This window comes from Felis catus, chromosome C1 (genome assembly GCF_018350175.1).
Source record: "Felis catus isolate Fca126 chromosome C1, F.catus_Fca126_mat1.0, whole genome shotgun sequence".
In the NCBI taxonomy this organism is placed as follows: domain Eukaryota; kingdom Metazoa; phylum Chordata; class Mammalia; order Carnivora; family Felidae; genus Felis; species Felis catus.
Window position 1 is genome coordinate 92,768,960 of NC_058375.1, and position 15,878 is coordinate 92,784,837.

At 39.9% G+C, this 15,878-nt stretch overlaps 1 protein-coding gene and 1 long non-coding RNA gene across 6 annotated transcripts in view; one reads left to right on the forward strand and one right to left on the reverse strand.

Moving 5' to 3' along the window:
* Positions 1-3,824: 3,824 nt before the first annotated feature.
* LOC123378993 lies at positions 3,825-7,298 on the reverse strand. The gene is made up of 3 exons (XR_006582831.1): positions 6,374-7,298; positions 4,983-5,081; positions 3,825-4,532 (listed from the first exon to the last, which is right to left on the reverse strand). It is a non-coding gene; the product is annotated as an uncharacterized LOC123378993 (long non-coding RNA).
* A 76-nt stretch (positions 7,299-7,374) lies between these two features.
* GPSM2 (G protein signaling modulator 2) overlaps positions 7,375-15,878 on the forward strand; it is a 47,671-nt gene continuing 39,167 nt past the window's right edge. For 3 of the 5 annotated variants that reach the window (XM_023258955.2, XM_023258956.2, XR_006582830.1), the window contains exon 1: positions 7,375-7,703. In XM_023258955.2, the coding sequence (XP_023114723.1) occupies positions 7,390-7,703 (314 nt within the window). In that variant the 5' untranslated portion in view covers positions 7,375-7,389. Of the gene's footprint in view, positions 7,704-7,773; positions 7,913-15,878 lie in introns of those variants that run through there. The other 2 variants (XM_023258958.2, XM_023258959.2) reach the window with 2 other exon arrangements.

The window sequence follows — 15,878 nt, forward strand, 5'->3', positions numbered from 1 at the left end:
TGTGGTCTCTTAAAATTCCACTAGAAAGTGCTAGTACTTGTCCTTTGCCTTTCTATTTGGATTGTTGTCACTTTTTTCTGTTAGGTTGTTTCATTGTGAGAGCTCTTTAAATATAAGTATTTCATAATTAACCCTTTGCCTATCACATGTCTCCATTTGCCATTTTCCTTTTAACTTTATAAGAAGCAATATAGGGAAAGGTTAAAAGCATGGCCCTGAAACAGACTGGCTCTGCCATTTACTAGCTGTGGTTATGCTGCTTAGGTGCCCTGTTCAGATACCTTTTACTGACCAGTACCCACATCTCTCAGACCTGTGAGGCTGGCTACTAAGGATTACAGCTGTCCCTCTCTCTAGAGTTTGCACTACAGGGAGCTGGGGAAGTTATACCCCATCCCATCCCAATACAGGGATACAAAAAGCTGCCACTCTTCTATAAAGTGGGGGCTAATTTTATGGTTTATGCTCTACAGTCTAGAGACCTACCTCCCTGTATAAATCAGACCAAGGCTTAGATTTTCTAAGATACAGTCTTGCTTGTCTGTTTTCTGTTCCCTATCTGGTTTTGCTCTTTTCCTTACAGGTTCATCCTGAAAAGCCCTTCCTCAATAAATCATGCATATGTAATCCCTGTTTCAGAATCTGCTTCTAGGGAACCAACTTAAGATTCTGTAAAAGGGGATGCTCTTAGTACCTGTGTCATAGAGTTGTGGTAAAGATTAAATATTAATTAATAGTATCTTGTACTTATTATGGGTGAGGCATTGTCAGACACATTTTACACATGTTAATTCATTTAGTCCTTAAATCAGTCAGGGTCCAGGTATAATCCTGAAACATGTAAAGTGCTTAGAACAGTGCTGGTGCATATTTAGCATCAATAAATCTTAGTTATCATTATTTATTAAGTCATTCTACATTTCAAATGGAAGATTAAGCCTACAAATAGACTGTTTCTCCTGGATTTTGATGTCTCCGTTCCATGCCCCTTTTCTTAGATATTCCTTTGGAAAACTCTTTCCCTCTCATTTCCCCCCTCTTTTATTCCAAAAGGTAGAGAGCTACCAAGTCCACATCTTTGTTGAGGAACCCCTATACCTAATATTATGACTTGGTTTTAATTAAGGAAGCACTCTTACACTCTGATAGACTTTGTTGGAAAGGGAAGAAAAAGTGTTTTCTCCTTGATTATTCAAATTTGCCTCGACTTGGTTCTTTTATAACTCAGAGGAGAGTCCAGCCACCCTAGCTTTATCTTAAACCCAAAACAAAACAAAACAAAACAAAACAAAACAAAAAGAAGACATTAAGCTTGGGCTGTCCTAACAACCTTGCATGTTGTAAGGCTATGCACACTCTCATTGCTCTCTCTCTTCTCCAAGGCATTGGAAAATGGTCAAGAAGTGTCAATGTCAGCAGTGTCAACACCAGAGGGGTTTTCAAGAGATGTGGAAATGCAGTAAAAACCCCACTATGTCCCTAGCACCCAGAATAGTGTTTGGCACATAGTAGGTATTTAAACATATGTGTTATTGAACAGATGAATGAGTGAATTTACAAAGAAAGCAATGACATTGGTTAATAGTGGTTTATATTTATTCACATATTTACCACTTACTGTGATTACCACTTCCTTCCTGCATCTTTATCCATCTAAGATCATTTTCCTTCTTCTTTTTTTAATTTTTTTCAACGTTTTTATTTATTTTTGGGACAGAGAGAGACAGAGCATGAACGGGGGAGGGGCAGAGAGAGAGGGAGACACAGAATCAGAAGCAGGCTCCAGGCTCTGAGCCATCAGCCCAGAGCCCGACGCGGGGCTCGAACTCACGGACCGCGAGATCGTGACCTGGCTGAAGTCGGACGCTCAACCGACTGCGCCACCCAGGCGCCCCTCATTTTCCTTCTTCTTGAAGCAGAACCTTTATAAGTTCTATTAGTGAGGGCCTGTGATGGCAAAATAACTTTTTGTTCATCTAAAAATGCCTTTCTTTCACTCTCCTTTTTAAATGATATTTCCACTGGTTAAATAATTCTGGGTTGACAGTCATTTTCTCTCAGCACATTCTTTTGGCTTATATTTTTACAGTTGCAAACTCACCTATCAGCTAAGTGTTGTTTCATTGGAGGTAGTCAGCCCTTTCTCTTGTACAGCTTGTAAAGTTACTTGTTTTTGGTGCTCTGCATTTTCATTATCTTATGTGTAAATATCTTTTTTCTTTTTTTCTTTTTAAATTTTTTTTTAATGTTTATTTATTTTTGAGACAGAGAGAGACACAGCATGAACAGGGGAGGGTCAGAGAGAGAGGGAGACACAGAATCTGAAACAGGCTCCGGGCTCCGAGCTGTCAGCACAGAGCCCGATGCGGGGCTCGAACCCACGGACCGTGAGATCATGACCTGGGCTGAAGTCGGACGCTCAACCAACTGAGCCACCCAGGCGCCCCTCTTTTTTTCTTTTTAAAACATTGCCTAAAGTATTGTCCATTTTTCTTATTTTAGAATTTCAGTTAGACACGTTAGAGCTCCCTCTATCCTCCATGTTTTTCTTTTACATGAAAAAATGAATTTGGTTCTAGCTTCCAATTTGCTAATTTTCTCTTCAGCATGTCTGATCACTGTTAAACCTGCCCATTGACTTTTAAATTCTAATTATTACGTCTTTTTTTTTTTTGTTAAGTCTAGAAGGTTTTTTTTTTTAATTCTTTAAAAAAAATTTCTTTTAACATTTATTTATCTTTGAGAGACAGAGAGACAGAGCTTGAGTGGGGAGGGGCACAGAGAGAGGGAGACACAGAATCCGAAGCAGGCTTCAGGCTCTGAGCTGTCAGCAAAGATCCTGACACAGGACTCGAACTCACAAACCATGAGACCATGACCTGAGCCGAAGTCAGATGCTTAGACGACTGAGCCACCCAGGCACCCCTTGAATTCTTTTTTAAGTCTGCCTATTGATTTTTGGCAGAACTTTGCTCTTTATTTATATTTTCAATCTTTTATTGCTTTAAATATATTAAACATATTTATAATCTATGACTGGTAATTCCAATTTCAATGTCTTTAAGAGTTTGATTCTGTTGTCTTTCCCTGCTAATTCTTGTTTAAGAATAATTCTTGGAACTTTCTCTGTGTAAATTTTTTGGGTCTGGATTAAGTTGGTGTCTTAGTCCATTTGAGCTGACAAAATACCATAAATTGGGTTGCTTAAAACATTTATTCCTCACAGTTCTGGAAGCTGGGAAGTCTAAAGTCAAGGTGCCAGCAGATTGTGTCTGGTGAGGGCCCATTTCTTGGTTCTCAGAGCACTGTCATTTCACTGTGTCCCTGTGTAAGAGGCTGCTTTTAGGGTCTTTTTTTTTTTTTTCATAAGGGCACTAATCTCATTCATGAGTGCTCCACCCTCATGACGTAATCAAAGACCCTATCTCCAAATACTGTTACTTGGGAATTAAGTTTAAGCATAAAATTTGGGGGAGATACAAATATTCAGTCTATAGCAGTTGGTTTTCTCTAGAGGTGATTTGGTTTACCTTTGCCAGCTGGCTGGAGGCACCACCAACCTGAAACCACTTTAAATTATGTGCTTGAGTTTCAGACAAAGCCAGGTAGAGCAGATTATTGCCTTTGGTTTTAAAAAAAAAAAAAAACCTCTGGGGCGCCTGGGTGGCGCAGTCGGTTAAGCGTCCGACTTCAGCCAGGTCACGATCTCGCGGTCCGTGAGTTCGAGCCCCGCATCGGGCTCTGGGCTGATGGCTCAGAGCCTGGAGCCTGTTTCCGATTCTGTGTCTCCTTCTCTCTCTGCCCCTCGCCCGTTCATGCTCTGTCTCTCTCTGTCCCAAAAATAAATAAACGTTGGAAAAAAAAATTAAAAAAAAAATCTCAGAGGAGATATTTCCTCTTTCATTCTATGCTAAGGATGATTACAGGTAATTTTCTTTTGTTGTCTTCTGGTAAAAGACAGTAAGAAAAGATCTAGGGGATCCTGACCTATGTGTGGAGTCTCTCATTGGATTCCTCATCTTGGTAGGATTTGACCTTTGTCTCCTTTTTCCATGCTTCATGAGACCATGACAACTAAAACTCAAGTTCCTCTGCTAATCTATTTTACTAGTTCCTAGCTTCTGAGTAATCCTAATCCGAATGCTGGTTCATTAATAAATTTTCTATTTTTTAAAAAATATTTAAAAGCATTTTAAGTTGTTTTAGTTGTTTTCAGTGGGAGAGTTGAACAGGGAATCTGCTTTACTACTGTCAGACATGGAAGTCTACAGAGTGATTTTCTTCACTACTTTTTATTCTGAAATATTCTAAATTTCTAGCAAATGTAAAAGAATAATACATGAATAGTATAGTACAAGAATAAGAGAGATGTCTTCACCTAGATCTAATTGCTAATATTTAGTTTATATTTCTCTCCTTTCTCTGTCTTTTGCTGAACCATTTGAATATAAGGTGCAGAAGTGATGAACCATTTGAATATAAGTTGCAGAAGTGATGGTTTTTTTATCCTTGAGTATTTCAGCTTGCATTTCCTAAAAATAAAAAAAAAATTCTCCTATGTAACCATAATTCCATGTCACCTCTAGGAAAATTAACAGTAAATCTCTAATACTATGTAATATATTATCTACATTCAAATTTCCCCAATTGCTTCTAAAATGTGTGTCTCTCTTATTTATGCCAGGTCTTCCTGCATCCCGTTATGCAGATGTTCCCTGGAATGTTCTTGTACTTCTACAATAAGTTGTTTCAGACTTTACTCTCCATCTGAATATTCAGAAAGAGGTTCCCTCTCCTTTATTTTGTGGGGGATTTCATAAACCCTGTGATGAAATGTTTTCTGTTGGCTTATTCAATAAAGAGAAGATATCCATCTGGATTCAATGTTTACTGAAAAATAAAATAAAATGTGTATCTCTCTCCCTCTCTTTTTCTTTCTCTCCCTCCCTCTCTGACTTAGGACTCCATAAAGATTCATGTACCTTTTTTTGATTGGTTTGTTTTTCATGACAATGATGTTTATGAAGAGTCTGGGCTGTCTTACAGAATGTCTGAGATTCTGGTTTTGTTTCAAAGTACTCCTTTAAAAATATAAACAAATGAAGTTGTTCTCAAGTTTTGAATCGTCCTCTGGCTATTATAACATTTGGAAAATAAAACCCAAACTCATTATCCTGGCTTACAGAGGTCTACATGATCTGGTGTGACTTCACTTTGTATGTTCTTCTCTACCTCACCTTCATTTAAGCCATAGTGGTCTTTTTCCAGTTTCCCAGACAAAGCTTGCCCTCACAGGGCTTTGCATTAGCTGTTGCCTCTCCCTAATATTCTCTTCCCTGAGCTTTACTTGAAAGTTGGCTCCTTATAATTAAAGTCTTGATTTGAATACCATCTTCCCAAAGTGGACTTTCTTTCTACCTTGATCCTCAATGCAGTCTTTCAGTCACTCATTCTCACATCACCCTATTTTGAATTCTCTGCTTGGTACCTGTCACAACCTGATATTTTTCTCATTATTTTCATTGAGCTCCATGAAAGCAGGGGCTGTGCTTGGTCTTGCTCATTACTATATTCCCAGCACCTAGAACAGTTCCTGACACATAGCAGAAACTTAATAAATACTTGCTAAATACTGTAATGAATAAGCTGAAAGCTGAGGGCTGAAAAGTAGCCAGCCATTTAAAGGGCCGGAGGGGAAAAATCTCGGCAGGGGCAACTGCCAGGGAGAAGGCCCTGAGAGAACCCTGAGGCTCGGTCTATTCTAGGGATGGAGAATCGCTTCTCGGCCTTTCGGCTAAGATCAAGTGTATTCTAGGGATGGAGGAATGACCTGTGTATTTGGAGGGAAGTAAGCTAGGAGAGAGACATACAGGAGAGGAGAGAGGTGAGTAGGGCAAGATGACTGAGAGCTTTGTGGGCCCTGATAGGGAATTTAGATTTTATTTTAAATCAAATGAGAAATTGAAATGAAAGTAATCTAAATGAAAACTAAAAGTTTCAAATAGGAGAGTGACATAATCTGAGTCATGCCTTTTAAAAGATAATTTAAAAACTAATTTAACTTGAGTAAGATGGAGATAACTACTACCAGCGATAGAAAGTCTTATGTGTAAGAGAAGATCTGCAGGCGGGAAATAATGATTTATTTTTGGACATGTTGAATTTGACATGAGGCACTTCCTTTGTGGTTTTCCTATCAACACCCAAAAAAAGAATTTATGAGTAAGATGGTATTATAATACCTACCTCTGAAATGTTACAGCCATCTAATTCAGTTGTTATTTATAAGTACCTGATATTAAAGGTAGTTGTCGATGATAAGTACCGTATATTAAGCAGTCAGACACTATGTTAACTCCTTAACAAAACTTACCTCACTGAAGCATCACAACCACCCTCATATTACAACAGGATTTCTTTCCCGTGTTTTACAGCTGAGGAAACTAACGCTAAAGAAGGATAAGGAACTCGTTTAAGGTCAATCAGCCTATAATTGGCAGAGATGGAACTCGAATCCAGGTCTAGTCTGATGCCAAGGCTGTTATTTTAACCAATTTGCAGCAATACATTCCCAGCAAGAGAAATGCTGCTTGGATCACCGGTTACGGCCATCATTCAGAGAGATACTGAAAGTGGGGATTTCTCTAACACCTCTGTAAGCCTGCAGAAACATGTAAATTTCATTTTGGTGGAGGAATAGTTGAGAAATCATCTAATTAAATTCGTCTGATTCTTCAGCCCAGAGAGACTTGCTATTTTTGTGAAACACTGAGACCAGTTTTTTGGTTAAACTTGACGTGGAGAGGAGGTGCACGGAAATAAAACTACTCTTCCCAGTGTGTTTGGAATGCATTGGCCTGAAACTGAGTAGACTGCCACCCAGTTTTCCTGGGAACCGGCAACTCTGCAGTCAACACAAGTTTGCTTTCCTAACAGATGGCAACGCCAGAATTGTGACAGGCCCGCAAGAACTGAGGCTGCCTTGTTCGACTTTGACACGGGTCCCTCTGTTCCTGTCACAGAGCCCTCTTTTTTCTTAAATATCCCGCATATGCCGCTTGGGAAACTCATTCTCCGGGCCGTCGGAGCTTTAAGCGCAGATCGCATTAGTTCTCGGCGCCCACCGTCTCTGAACATTTTGCTGGGAGATATTTATCGCTCCACCCTTCAGCGTCTGAAGAAGAAATAATAGTGCAGTTTCAACTTGACGGTTGAGGATAGGCCCCGGAGCGGCAGGGGGCGAAGCCCCCCAAAGCCTCCCTCAGCCCAGTTCCCCTCCCGCACGCCCGTCCGGGACCCCAGAGGCAAAAACGCCGTCGCCCGCCCCGCCCCTCCTCCCCCACGCCGGCCATTGGCGGGTCCGAAAGACGCGGGGCGGTGTCGGTTTGAATGGGAGAGACGAGCTGGGGCGCAGGCGCAGAGGAGGGAGCGGCGGAGGCCGGGCGGTGTTGCGGGACCCCTGGACCGGGGAAGGAGGCGAGGGGGGCGAGGAGAGCCGCAGGAGCGCTGGCTCACGTGACCCGCAGCGAGCTGGGGCGGGGGCCGCGCGCCTGCCTGCCGCGGTGCCCCTGCCTGGTGAGGCGCCCGCGGCGCGCGGACTCGCCTGGGGGAGGGGCCACAGCCACCCGTCCTTCGCCCCAGGCGGCCGCTGCCGCAGCTCAGTGGCGTCCGCCGCGCTCCCGGGACTCGCCGGCCCGCGGGAGGTGAGTTCTGAGGCGTCTGAGGGCGCCTCGCGGAGGGAACTGACGGGGAGGGTCGGGTGTGTGCGGCACGGTGGGGTAGGCGGTGGGTTCAGGGTCCGGGGTCCCGGGGCCGTCCGCTTTGTTCGAGGTGGTCGGCGGGGACGGGCGCTGCCAGGGACCCGAGTGAAGAAACCAGAAACGGGATGGGGAGTAGCTGGCTGATGTGCGAGGTGCTTTCTTGTTGAGAAATTTTTTTAAGTTTTTACAAGTTTAAGAGCTTTGTTCCCTTTTTAAAATAAAAAGTATGATAGGGTACAGCGACTCCTCACGCATTCTGAGTGTAACAAACAGTGGCTTAAAACCCCGAACGCCTGTGGAATTAACCCGAGGCGGACAGCATTCACTTGTAGTCTTGCGCTTGCCGACTGAAGCCGGCAGTGTTTGTCGGACACCTGCGTCTCCTTCGTTTTCAGTTCGCGAATTCTGGGCACAGACTTGTCGAATTACCGTAGAAATTGGTAGTTGCTGCGGAAAGTTTTCGCAAGCAGAGAATGTTGAGAAAGCCCTTACCGAAAATCTATAAAAAAAACCTACGAAGAGTAAAAAGTGGAAAATGTATACTTTCCTTGTTTAAATGGTAACTAGTTAGATCGTGTTAACTAGTAGCATTTGAACTCTGCTCAAGAAAACGAGTAAGGGTGGCAATTTTATTTGCCTTCATGCATAATTTAAGCCTGCCACAGAGTTAAGCGGAGTAGGTTCTTGGCTTTCCTTTCTGCCGGCTTGTGTTGGAAGCTCTCGTGGTGTGTGTGGGGGGTTAATGTACCAACCCAGCTGAATTTTCAGGCTGCCACTTTAGGAGGGTGCGCGAAGATTTCCGGTCTGATAACCACCGCTGTGATTACCTCAGATAAAAACCACTTTTGCTAGGGTTGTCCCTGTTGGAGAAACAGCTTTAGTTGGTTTTTCTGCCGCCGCCTTCTAAACAAAGGACGGTCGCTGTTCGTTGACCCGGGCGGGTGTGAGAAGAGTGAGGGCTCGGGACGAGGGCAGTCTCGGACCTCCCCTGCTTTACACCTTACCGTGGATTCGTTCGGGCAAGCTCTTTCTTTAGGCTGTTATTTATAATATAAGCAGTGGAGCAGATACAAAGTAAAAAGTTGTACGATATTGCTGTAGAATCATTTCCCCCCAAATCTGCTTTGGCTAGATCAGCAGTTTAGCTGTATTTTCTAATGTTATTAAGTCAGGCATGAAGTGTTACAAATATTATATTTTAATATAAATTCCAGACTTGGTGCTAGGCTAATTACAACGAAGACAGCCTATAGTGATTTTGTAAATGGCCTTGTACTTAAGCATAGAATATGTCTGAGATTTACCCAAACAGTAAAGTTTCGTAATTTTCTGGAATTCAAAAACCTGATGCGGATTTAGATTAGTCTAATAGTAGACATTTTAAAAAATGACATCTATCATTATTACTACTATACTTTATACTTTTGTTAAGTACCAGAGCCAGGCACTGGGTTAGGTACTTTATAAATCCTATCTCTCATCATCACAACACATGTTGCATAAGTGTCATTATGCCCAAACCAACTCTGAGAGTTTAACTACCTCAATATCACGTAACTAATAAGTCACTGTGCTAGGATTCAAACTGTGGCCTGATCCCAGAGCCCTCGCTGTGTTGCTTCTGTGCGATTGTTTAAATCTCCTCCAGATCTCTGGATTCCATTTGTAGGGACATAATTCACTTTTAAGATGCCTTTAGGTGTTGTGTGTTGGTAACCATGCAGAAATATTTCAGTCCTCCTTTTAGGACAACTGTCGTCCTTTTAGGACCTTTTAAATCATGTAACACTTTCAATATCCTTTAATCATCTATTTTATAAAGACAGTAAAAAATTGAGTAAAACTTTTCTGAGGTATTTACATGAATATGAATTTACTCTTTACTGTGGAGCACGTATGTGTTAAGGCCCAGTTTTCTCACTATTCTAGGATTCTTTGCCACTTCATAGTTCTTCTTCACAGGCAAGAAATCAAAAGTTTGTTGACCATCAATTCTGTGCAAAGCAATTTGCTTGGTGTTTGTTGTGAGATGACAAGAGAAAATTTCCTATTCAGTAGTTGCTTCTGGAATTTTTCCAAAACTTTAAAGTTTATTTATTTTATTTTGAGAGAAAGAGCAATCAGGGGAGGGGCAAAGAGAGAAGGGGAAAGAGTCCCAAGCAGCCTCCCTGCTGTCAGCACAGAGAGCCCCATGAGGTGCTCGAACTCACCGTAGCATCTTGACCTGAGCTGAAACCAAGATTGGATGCTAAACGGACTGAGCCACCCAGGTACTCCTGGAATTTTTTTTTTTTTTTTTTTTAATATTTATTCATTTCTGAGAGAGAGGGAGTGGGTGGGGGAGGGGCAGAGAGAGAGAGAGATCAGAGGATCTGAAGCAGGCTCTGAGCTGACAGCTGTGGGCCTGAAGCAGGGTTTGAACTCAGGAACCATGAGATCATGACCTGAGCTGAAGTTGGATGTTCAACCGACTGAGCCATCCAGGTGCCCCGCTTCTAGAATTTTTTGAGGTATCTGTCTTCTTTCTCCATGTTCTACCGTATGCATTGCTGCCAGTTTATCTTACTAACACAGACCCAACTTTGTTATTCCTTCATTGAAAAAATTACAGGGTTAGGGGCGCCTGGGTGGCGCAGTCGGTTAAGCGTCCGAATTCAGCCAGGTCACCATCTCGCGGTCCGTGAGTTCGAGCCCCGCGTCAGGCTCTGGGCTGATGGCTCAGAGCCTGGAGCCTGTTTCCCATTCTGTGTCTCCTTCTCTCTCTGCCCCTCCCCCATTCATGCTCTGTCTCTCTCTGTCTCAAAAATAAATAAATGTTAAAAAAATAAAAAATAAAAAATAAATTACAGGGTTAAATACAAGGCCACATATATATTCACAGCCCCTAATACTTTAATGTTTGTTTATTTTTGAGACAGAGAGTGGGGGGGGGGCAGAGAGAGAGAAACAGACAGACAGACACACACACAAAGTCTGAAGCAGGTGCCAGACTCTGAGCTGTCAGCACAGAGCCTGATGCAGGGCTTGAACTCAGGAAAGTGTGAGATCATGAGGTACACTTTAGTACCTTCTTAGACTTGTCTTTTCCTACTCCTAATCCAGTGTGCTTGTCCTGGGCACACATTCTGTGCATTCCTACCTCCTTGCTTTTGCTTGAGTCATTTCCCTGTGACTGGAATGCCTTTCCTCCATTTGCCTAACAAGGGTCCACCCATCCTTTAAGGTGCAGTGTGGGTTCCTTGCTTCCAAAAAGCTTTCCCTGGTCCTTTTTATTTAGAATCATTCCAGGAGCACCCAGGTGGTTCAGTCGGTTACGCGTAGGACTCTTGGTTCCACTCAGGTCATGATCTCACAGTTCAGTGAGGTTGAGCCCTGTGTTGGGCTCTGCGCTAACAGGGCGGAGCCTGCTTGGAATTCAGTCTCCTCTCTCTCTCTCTCTCTTCCCTTCCCCCCCATTCTCTGTCTCTCTCAAAATAGATAAACCTAGAAAAAAAAAATTAGAATCATTCTTACCATATCTCATAGCATTACTGAATTGACTAAGCACATTTTAAAAAATTATCATTTTTATTTATTTTAATTGAAATCCAAGTTAATTAACATACAGTGTAATAATGATTTCAGGAATAGAGTTTAGTGATTCATCACATATATAACATATGTATAACATTCAGTGCTCATCCCATGAATAATCATATTTTTTCACAGGATAGTGATAACATTTGGAAGAAGATAAAGTTATATTTTCCTTTAAAGAATTCTAAATTCAAACTGTCTAGGGACCCTTATAGACATTTTTAACCATTGTGCGTTTGGGATTTATTTCTACTTAAAAATTTATTTGAAACCAGTTATGCCTCTTTAAAGTCCTTCTGTTAAGAGAACTAGTTTGTTGTCACTTAACTCTAGAACAATGCCTAATACAAAGGACCACTTCTGTTCACTACTGAGTTTTTCATATATGTATTGATTTAAGCTGATGACTCACCAACACAGATAGTACTAAATAGCTATAAGTCAATATTCTCTGGTAACTTGGTAACGAGTTTTTCTGTGAGTTGTGTTCTCCTCGTTCTATCTCTTCTGTCTCTCTCTCTTTCTGTCTCTTTTTTTTTTGGGGGGGGCACAGCAGTGTCTTCTAAAGCTGTATTTTTAATTTGTTTCTTTGAGCTCCAGTTAACTGCCTCATGGTTGTCCAAAATTTATATAGGCCCTAAAAAAGAAAAACACCTAAATAAACTTACTTTATTTATTTATTTATTTATTCATTCATTCATTCATTAACAAAAAATTACAGATCAGAAAGGGCAAGAACTAATATATATACACTTAAGGGTTTTGTTTTCTTTTGGTAGAAATTGGGCTTAGTGTAAATTGTCAGTGTTTTTGGATTGCAGACATATTCTTGTGATCTCTTGGTCTTTTAACCTGAGTAGTCATTTGGAAAACACTGAATATATAATTGGGAATGATGAAAATTTAGAATGTGTTTTTTTTCCTCAGTCCTTACAATGTCTTTTGTAACTTTGGTATTGTAATACTTCTATGAATCCCATTTTTATGTGTTTATAACAGTTAACTATAAATCATTTTTCTTATGTGTCTCATTGAAACTCAGAAGATTGTTAATTTTCTAATAGATTAAAAGGACTATATTTAACATTGTTTTGTAGGAGAGAAAATTAACATTATTTGTAAACTCTGGGCTTTAGTTTGATGAGAAAGCCGAGTAATAGGGAGAAAAATACTAATTTTATCTAACGAACATACCTATTCCTTTACCTATATTTTTAAATATAAAGTCTTGTTGGAGCAGTACTTGTGATTCAGTTAACTGCTTTGCAGGGAAAAAAGGAAACCAAGATTAGGGATGTTACATAAAAGTAATCTGTCTTTTGTCCTTGAAATTTTTAAACAACTATTTCATCCTCTTGAATTATTGTAATCACTGAGGATTGTAATTACAAAACAGCAGTTTTAATGATTGGTGTAGTGATTGGCATAATTCAGATTGACTCCATGTATAGTATAAAAATGGAGCCCCTTTCTAGTTTATCACCCCCCAGAAAAATCTTCAATATTCTTCCTGATTTATCATGGCCTGCCAAACCAAAGACACTGAGTTTGCTCATGCAATAATATCCATAGTGCTTTGTGTGGAGACTTTTGGAAACTGCTGTTGACCTACAAACATTCAGCATTTCTCATACAAGTAGATGCATACTTGGTCCTTTCTCGCTGTTTAACAACAATGCTAAGATGAAGGTTTGAAATATTCAAATCTTTTTCTTCTTCTACATTACATTTTCTTTTAGTATTTATCTAATTTGAAATTTCATATATATTTGTATTTGGTTATCCAGGAATAATTCATTGGAGTCTTTAAGTATAAATTTTCCCCATCAAAAAAGGAAGATTATGCGTAGTTTAGTTGTTTAGAGTGGTGAGCTTTTAGTTGTAAACATTGAAAACATGAAAAGGAATTCTTACTGTATATCATTAAAATTGTTTAGGTTATAGTACTCTGAAATGGTTGCATTTGTTGTTTTGACATTTCTAAAGGCCATAGCTCTGGATATATGTATACACACACACGTATATCCAGATTTTTTTTTTTTTTTTTTTTTGAGAGTGTGTGAGCATGACTGCGGGAGAGGCACAGAGTAAGAATCCCAAGCAGGTTCTGCACGGTCAGCAAGGAGCCCGATATGGGGCTTGAACTCACAAACTGTGAGATCATGACCTGAGCCGAAATCCAGAATCAGATGCTTAACTGGCTGAGCCACCCAGAAGCCCCTGGATCATAATATATTTTTTTAACCTGCCAAGAATAAAAATGAGAATGTTGCCTGGGTGGCTCAGTCGGTTAAGCATCTGACTCTTGGTTTCAGCTCAGGTCATGATCTCACTGTTGGTGAGTTTGAGCCCCACATCTGGCTCTGTGCTGACAGCATAGAGTCTGCTTGGGATTCTCTCTCTCCCCCTGTCTGTCCCTTCCCTCCTTGTGCATGCGTGCTGTCTCTGTCTGTCTCTCTCTCTCTCTCTCTCTCTCTCTCTCAAAATAAACCAATAAACTTAAAAATAAATAAAAAAGTTTGAAATAGTGCCTTTAGTTTGCATAGATTTGCTATCTTTCATAATGACCTTGAGGATTAATTTCAAATACACTTGGAAAGCCTTCTGACTGGTAGTATACCTTTTTAAGATTTATTTGGAATCTAGAACCATTAATCTGTTCTTTGAATTTTATTCTATTTATTTAGCTGATTGATAGTCACAAACAGCTCTTTAGAAAGTTACACTGTTAGCTATGCTTGTTTTCTAAACTAACTTGGCCTCCTGTCTCACAGACTAACATTGATTGTTGCAGATTTAAAAATTTACAATAAATTAAGACTTAGCCTTAATTGGAGTATGTATTTGGGATTATGTATTTGCTTAAGGAACATTTTATTCATACAGTTTTACAGCATAATCTGTGGTAAATTTGCATTTCTCCAGAATGATAGAGAATAGAATGATTTGCTTAACTAAGCACTGTGATTATTTATTTTATTAACTTGGGATCTTGTAATTTACATTTGCTATATATGACAATTATCAGTTGATACTAAAACCATGTTCAACACTATACATAGATTATATATGGATACACACACAGGTATAATTTTGAGTTAACTTTAGTTCAGAGTATTATGTAAAAATTTGGTTATAGTATTGGTTTAGAGATTGAGTATGTTGAAAAAATCAGAACTTTTATGCATGGCTTTAATTTTTATTTCATTGCACTTTCTCTTTAATTTTGCCGCTGACTTATTGCAGGATTAACATTTAGATCTCATTGGTACTTTAATAGTTTTTAATGTAAATTGTGCAAAAATTCAGTAATGTCGGTCACTCAGTTCTACTTTTTTACCCTTAAGATTCTTTCCCATTTATCAAATTTTATATGATTTCAAATTATCTCGTTTGATATCTTTATTTTTTCCAGCTATTATTTGTGAATATAGGACTTTACCAAGTACAAGTTTAAAAGAAGTATTACACTTTTCCCTCCTCAAAGTCTAAGACTCCATTTTCTCACCTTGGACGTATCCCTCTTGCAATCCGATTTGTCATTCACTGTGCAATGCTACTGTTCCATCTACCTTGAAAATTGGAAATATTGGCGTGCTCTTTGTTACTGCTTGACCTTCACTTCTCGTATCTAATCAGTGGCCATTGTTTTTCATTTTTCTTTAGGTATTCCTAGCTAGATTACCTAATCAAGTACCCAGCCATTCTAGGGTTTGACTTCCCTTGCTTTAGGCACTAATTTCCCATGTCAGTCATGTATTCTCATGTCAAAATAATTTTTCTTGCTTTTATTTTGTTCCCTCAGCACCTGCCACACTAAAACCAAGCTCTGAACTTTTCTCTCTATTGGACTTTATTTTGGCATTCTTTTTTTATTACCTCCATTATTACTGTGATGTGTATTTGTTATAACCTGTACCCTTAAGTCTAATATAAAAGAACTTCATTTTAAGTGTGTTCTTGATTCTTTGTACATATTTATCCCTGCCCAAATTGTTAAAGGGCTACTGTATCTGACTTGAAACATTACAATTGAAAGGGATTTGGAGAATTTGACTGTTGCTCCTTACAGGGAATTATTAGGATAAAAAGTTTAAAGAATTTAGATTATCTAACCAGGAGGCAAAAAAAGTAAGTTATATTTATTGTCTGATGAGTGTTACCAGTTTATAGAGATACTTAAAGAATCAGACCAGAGGTTATCGGCATTTAAGTTGGATAGTTTGAATAAATTGAAAGAAAGGACAAATGATAATACATGTAACTGTGTACTATGTTTCCGCATCGCTTAGTTTGCAAATATTTTACTGTTGATGGAGTAAAGTAAGGATAGGATTTATTGTTTACTCTGATTACATACCTTGGACAGTGCCTAGAAGTCCACCTAGCTGTGTAATGGGAGTCTGCCTATTTTGACTTCCTAATCAGGTAATTAAAAGTGAGGCTGGGGCGCCTGGGTGGCTCAGTTGGTTGAGCCAACTGCTTCGGCTCAGGTCATGATCTCGCAGTCCCTGAGTTCGAGCCCCGCGTCGGGCTCTGTGC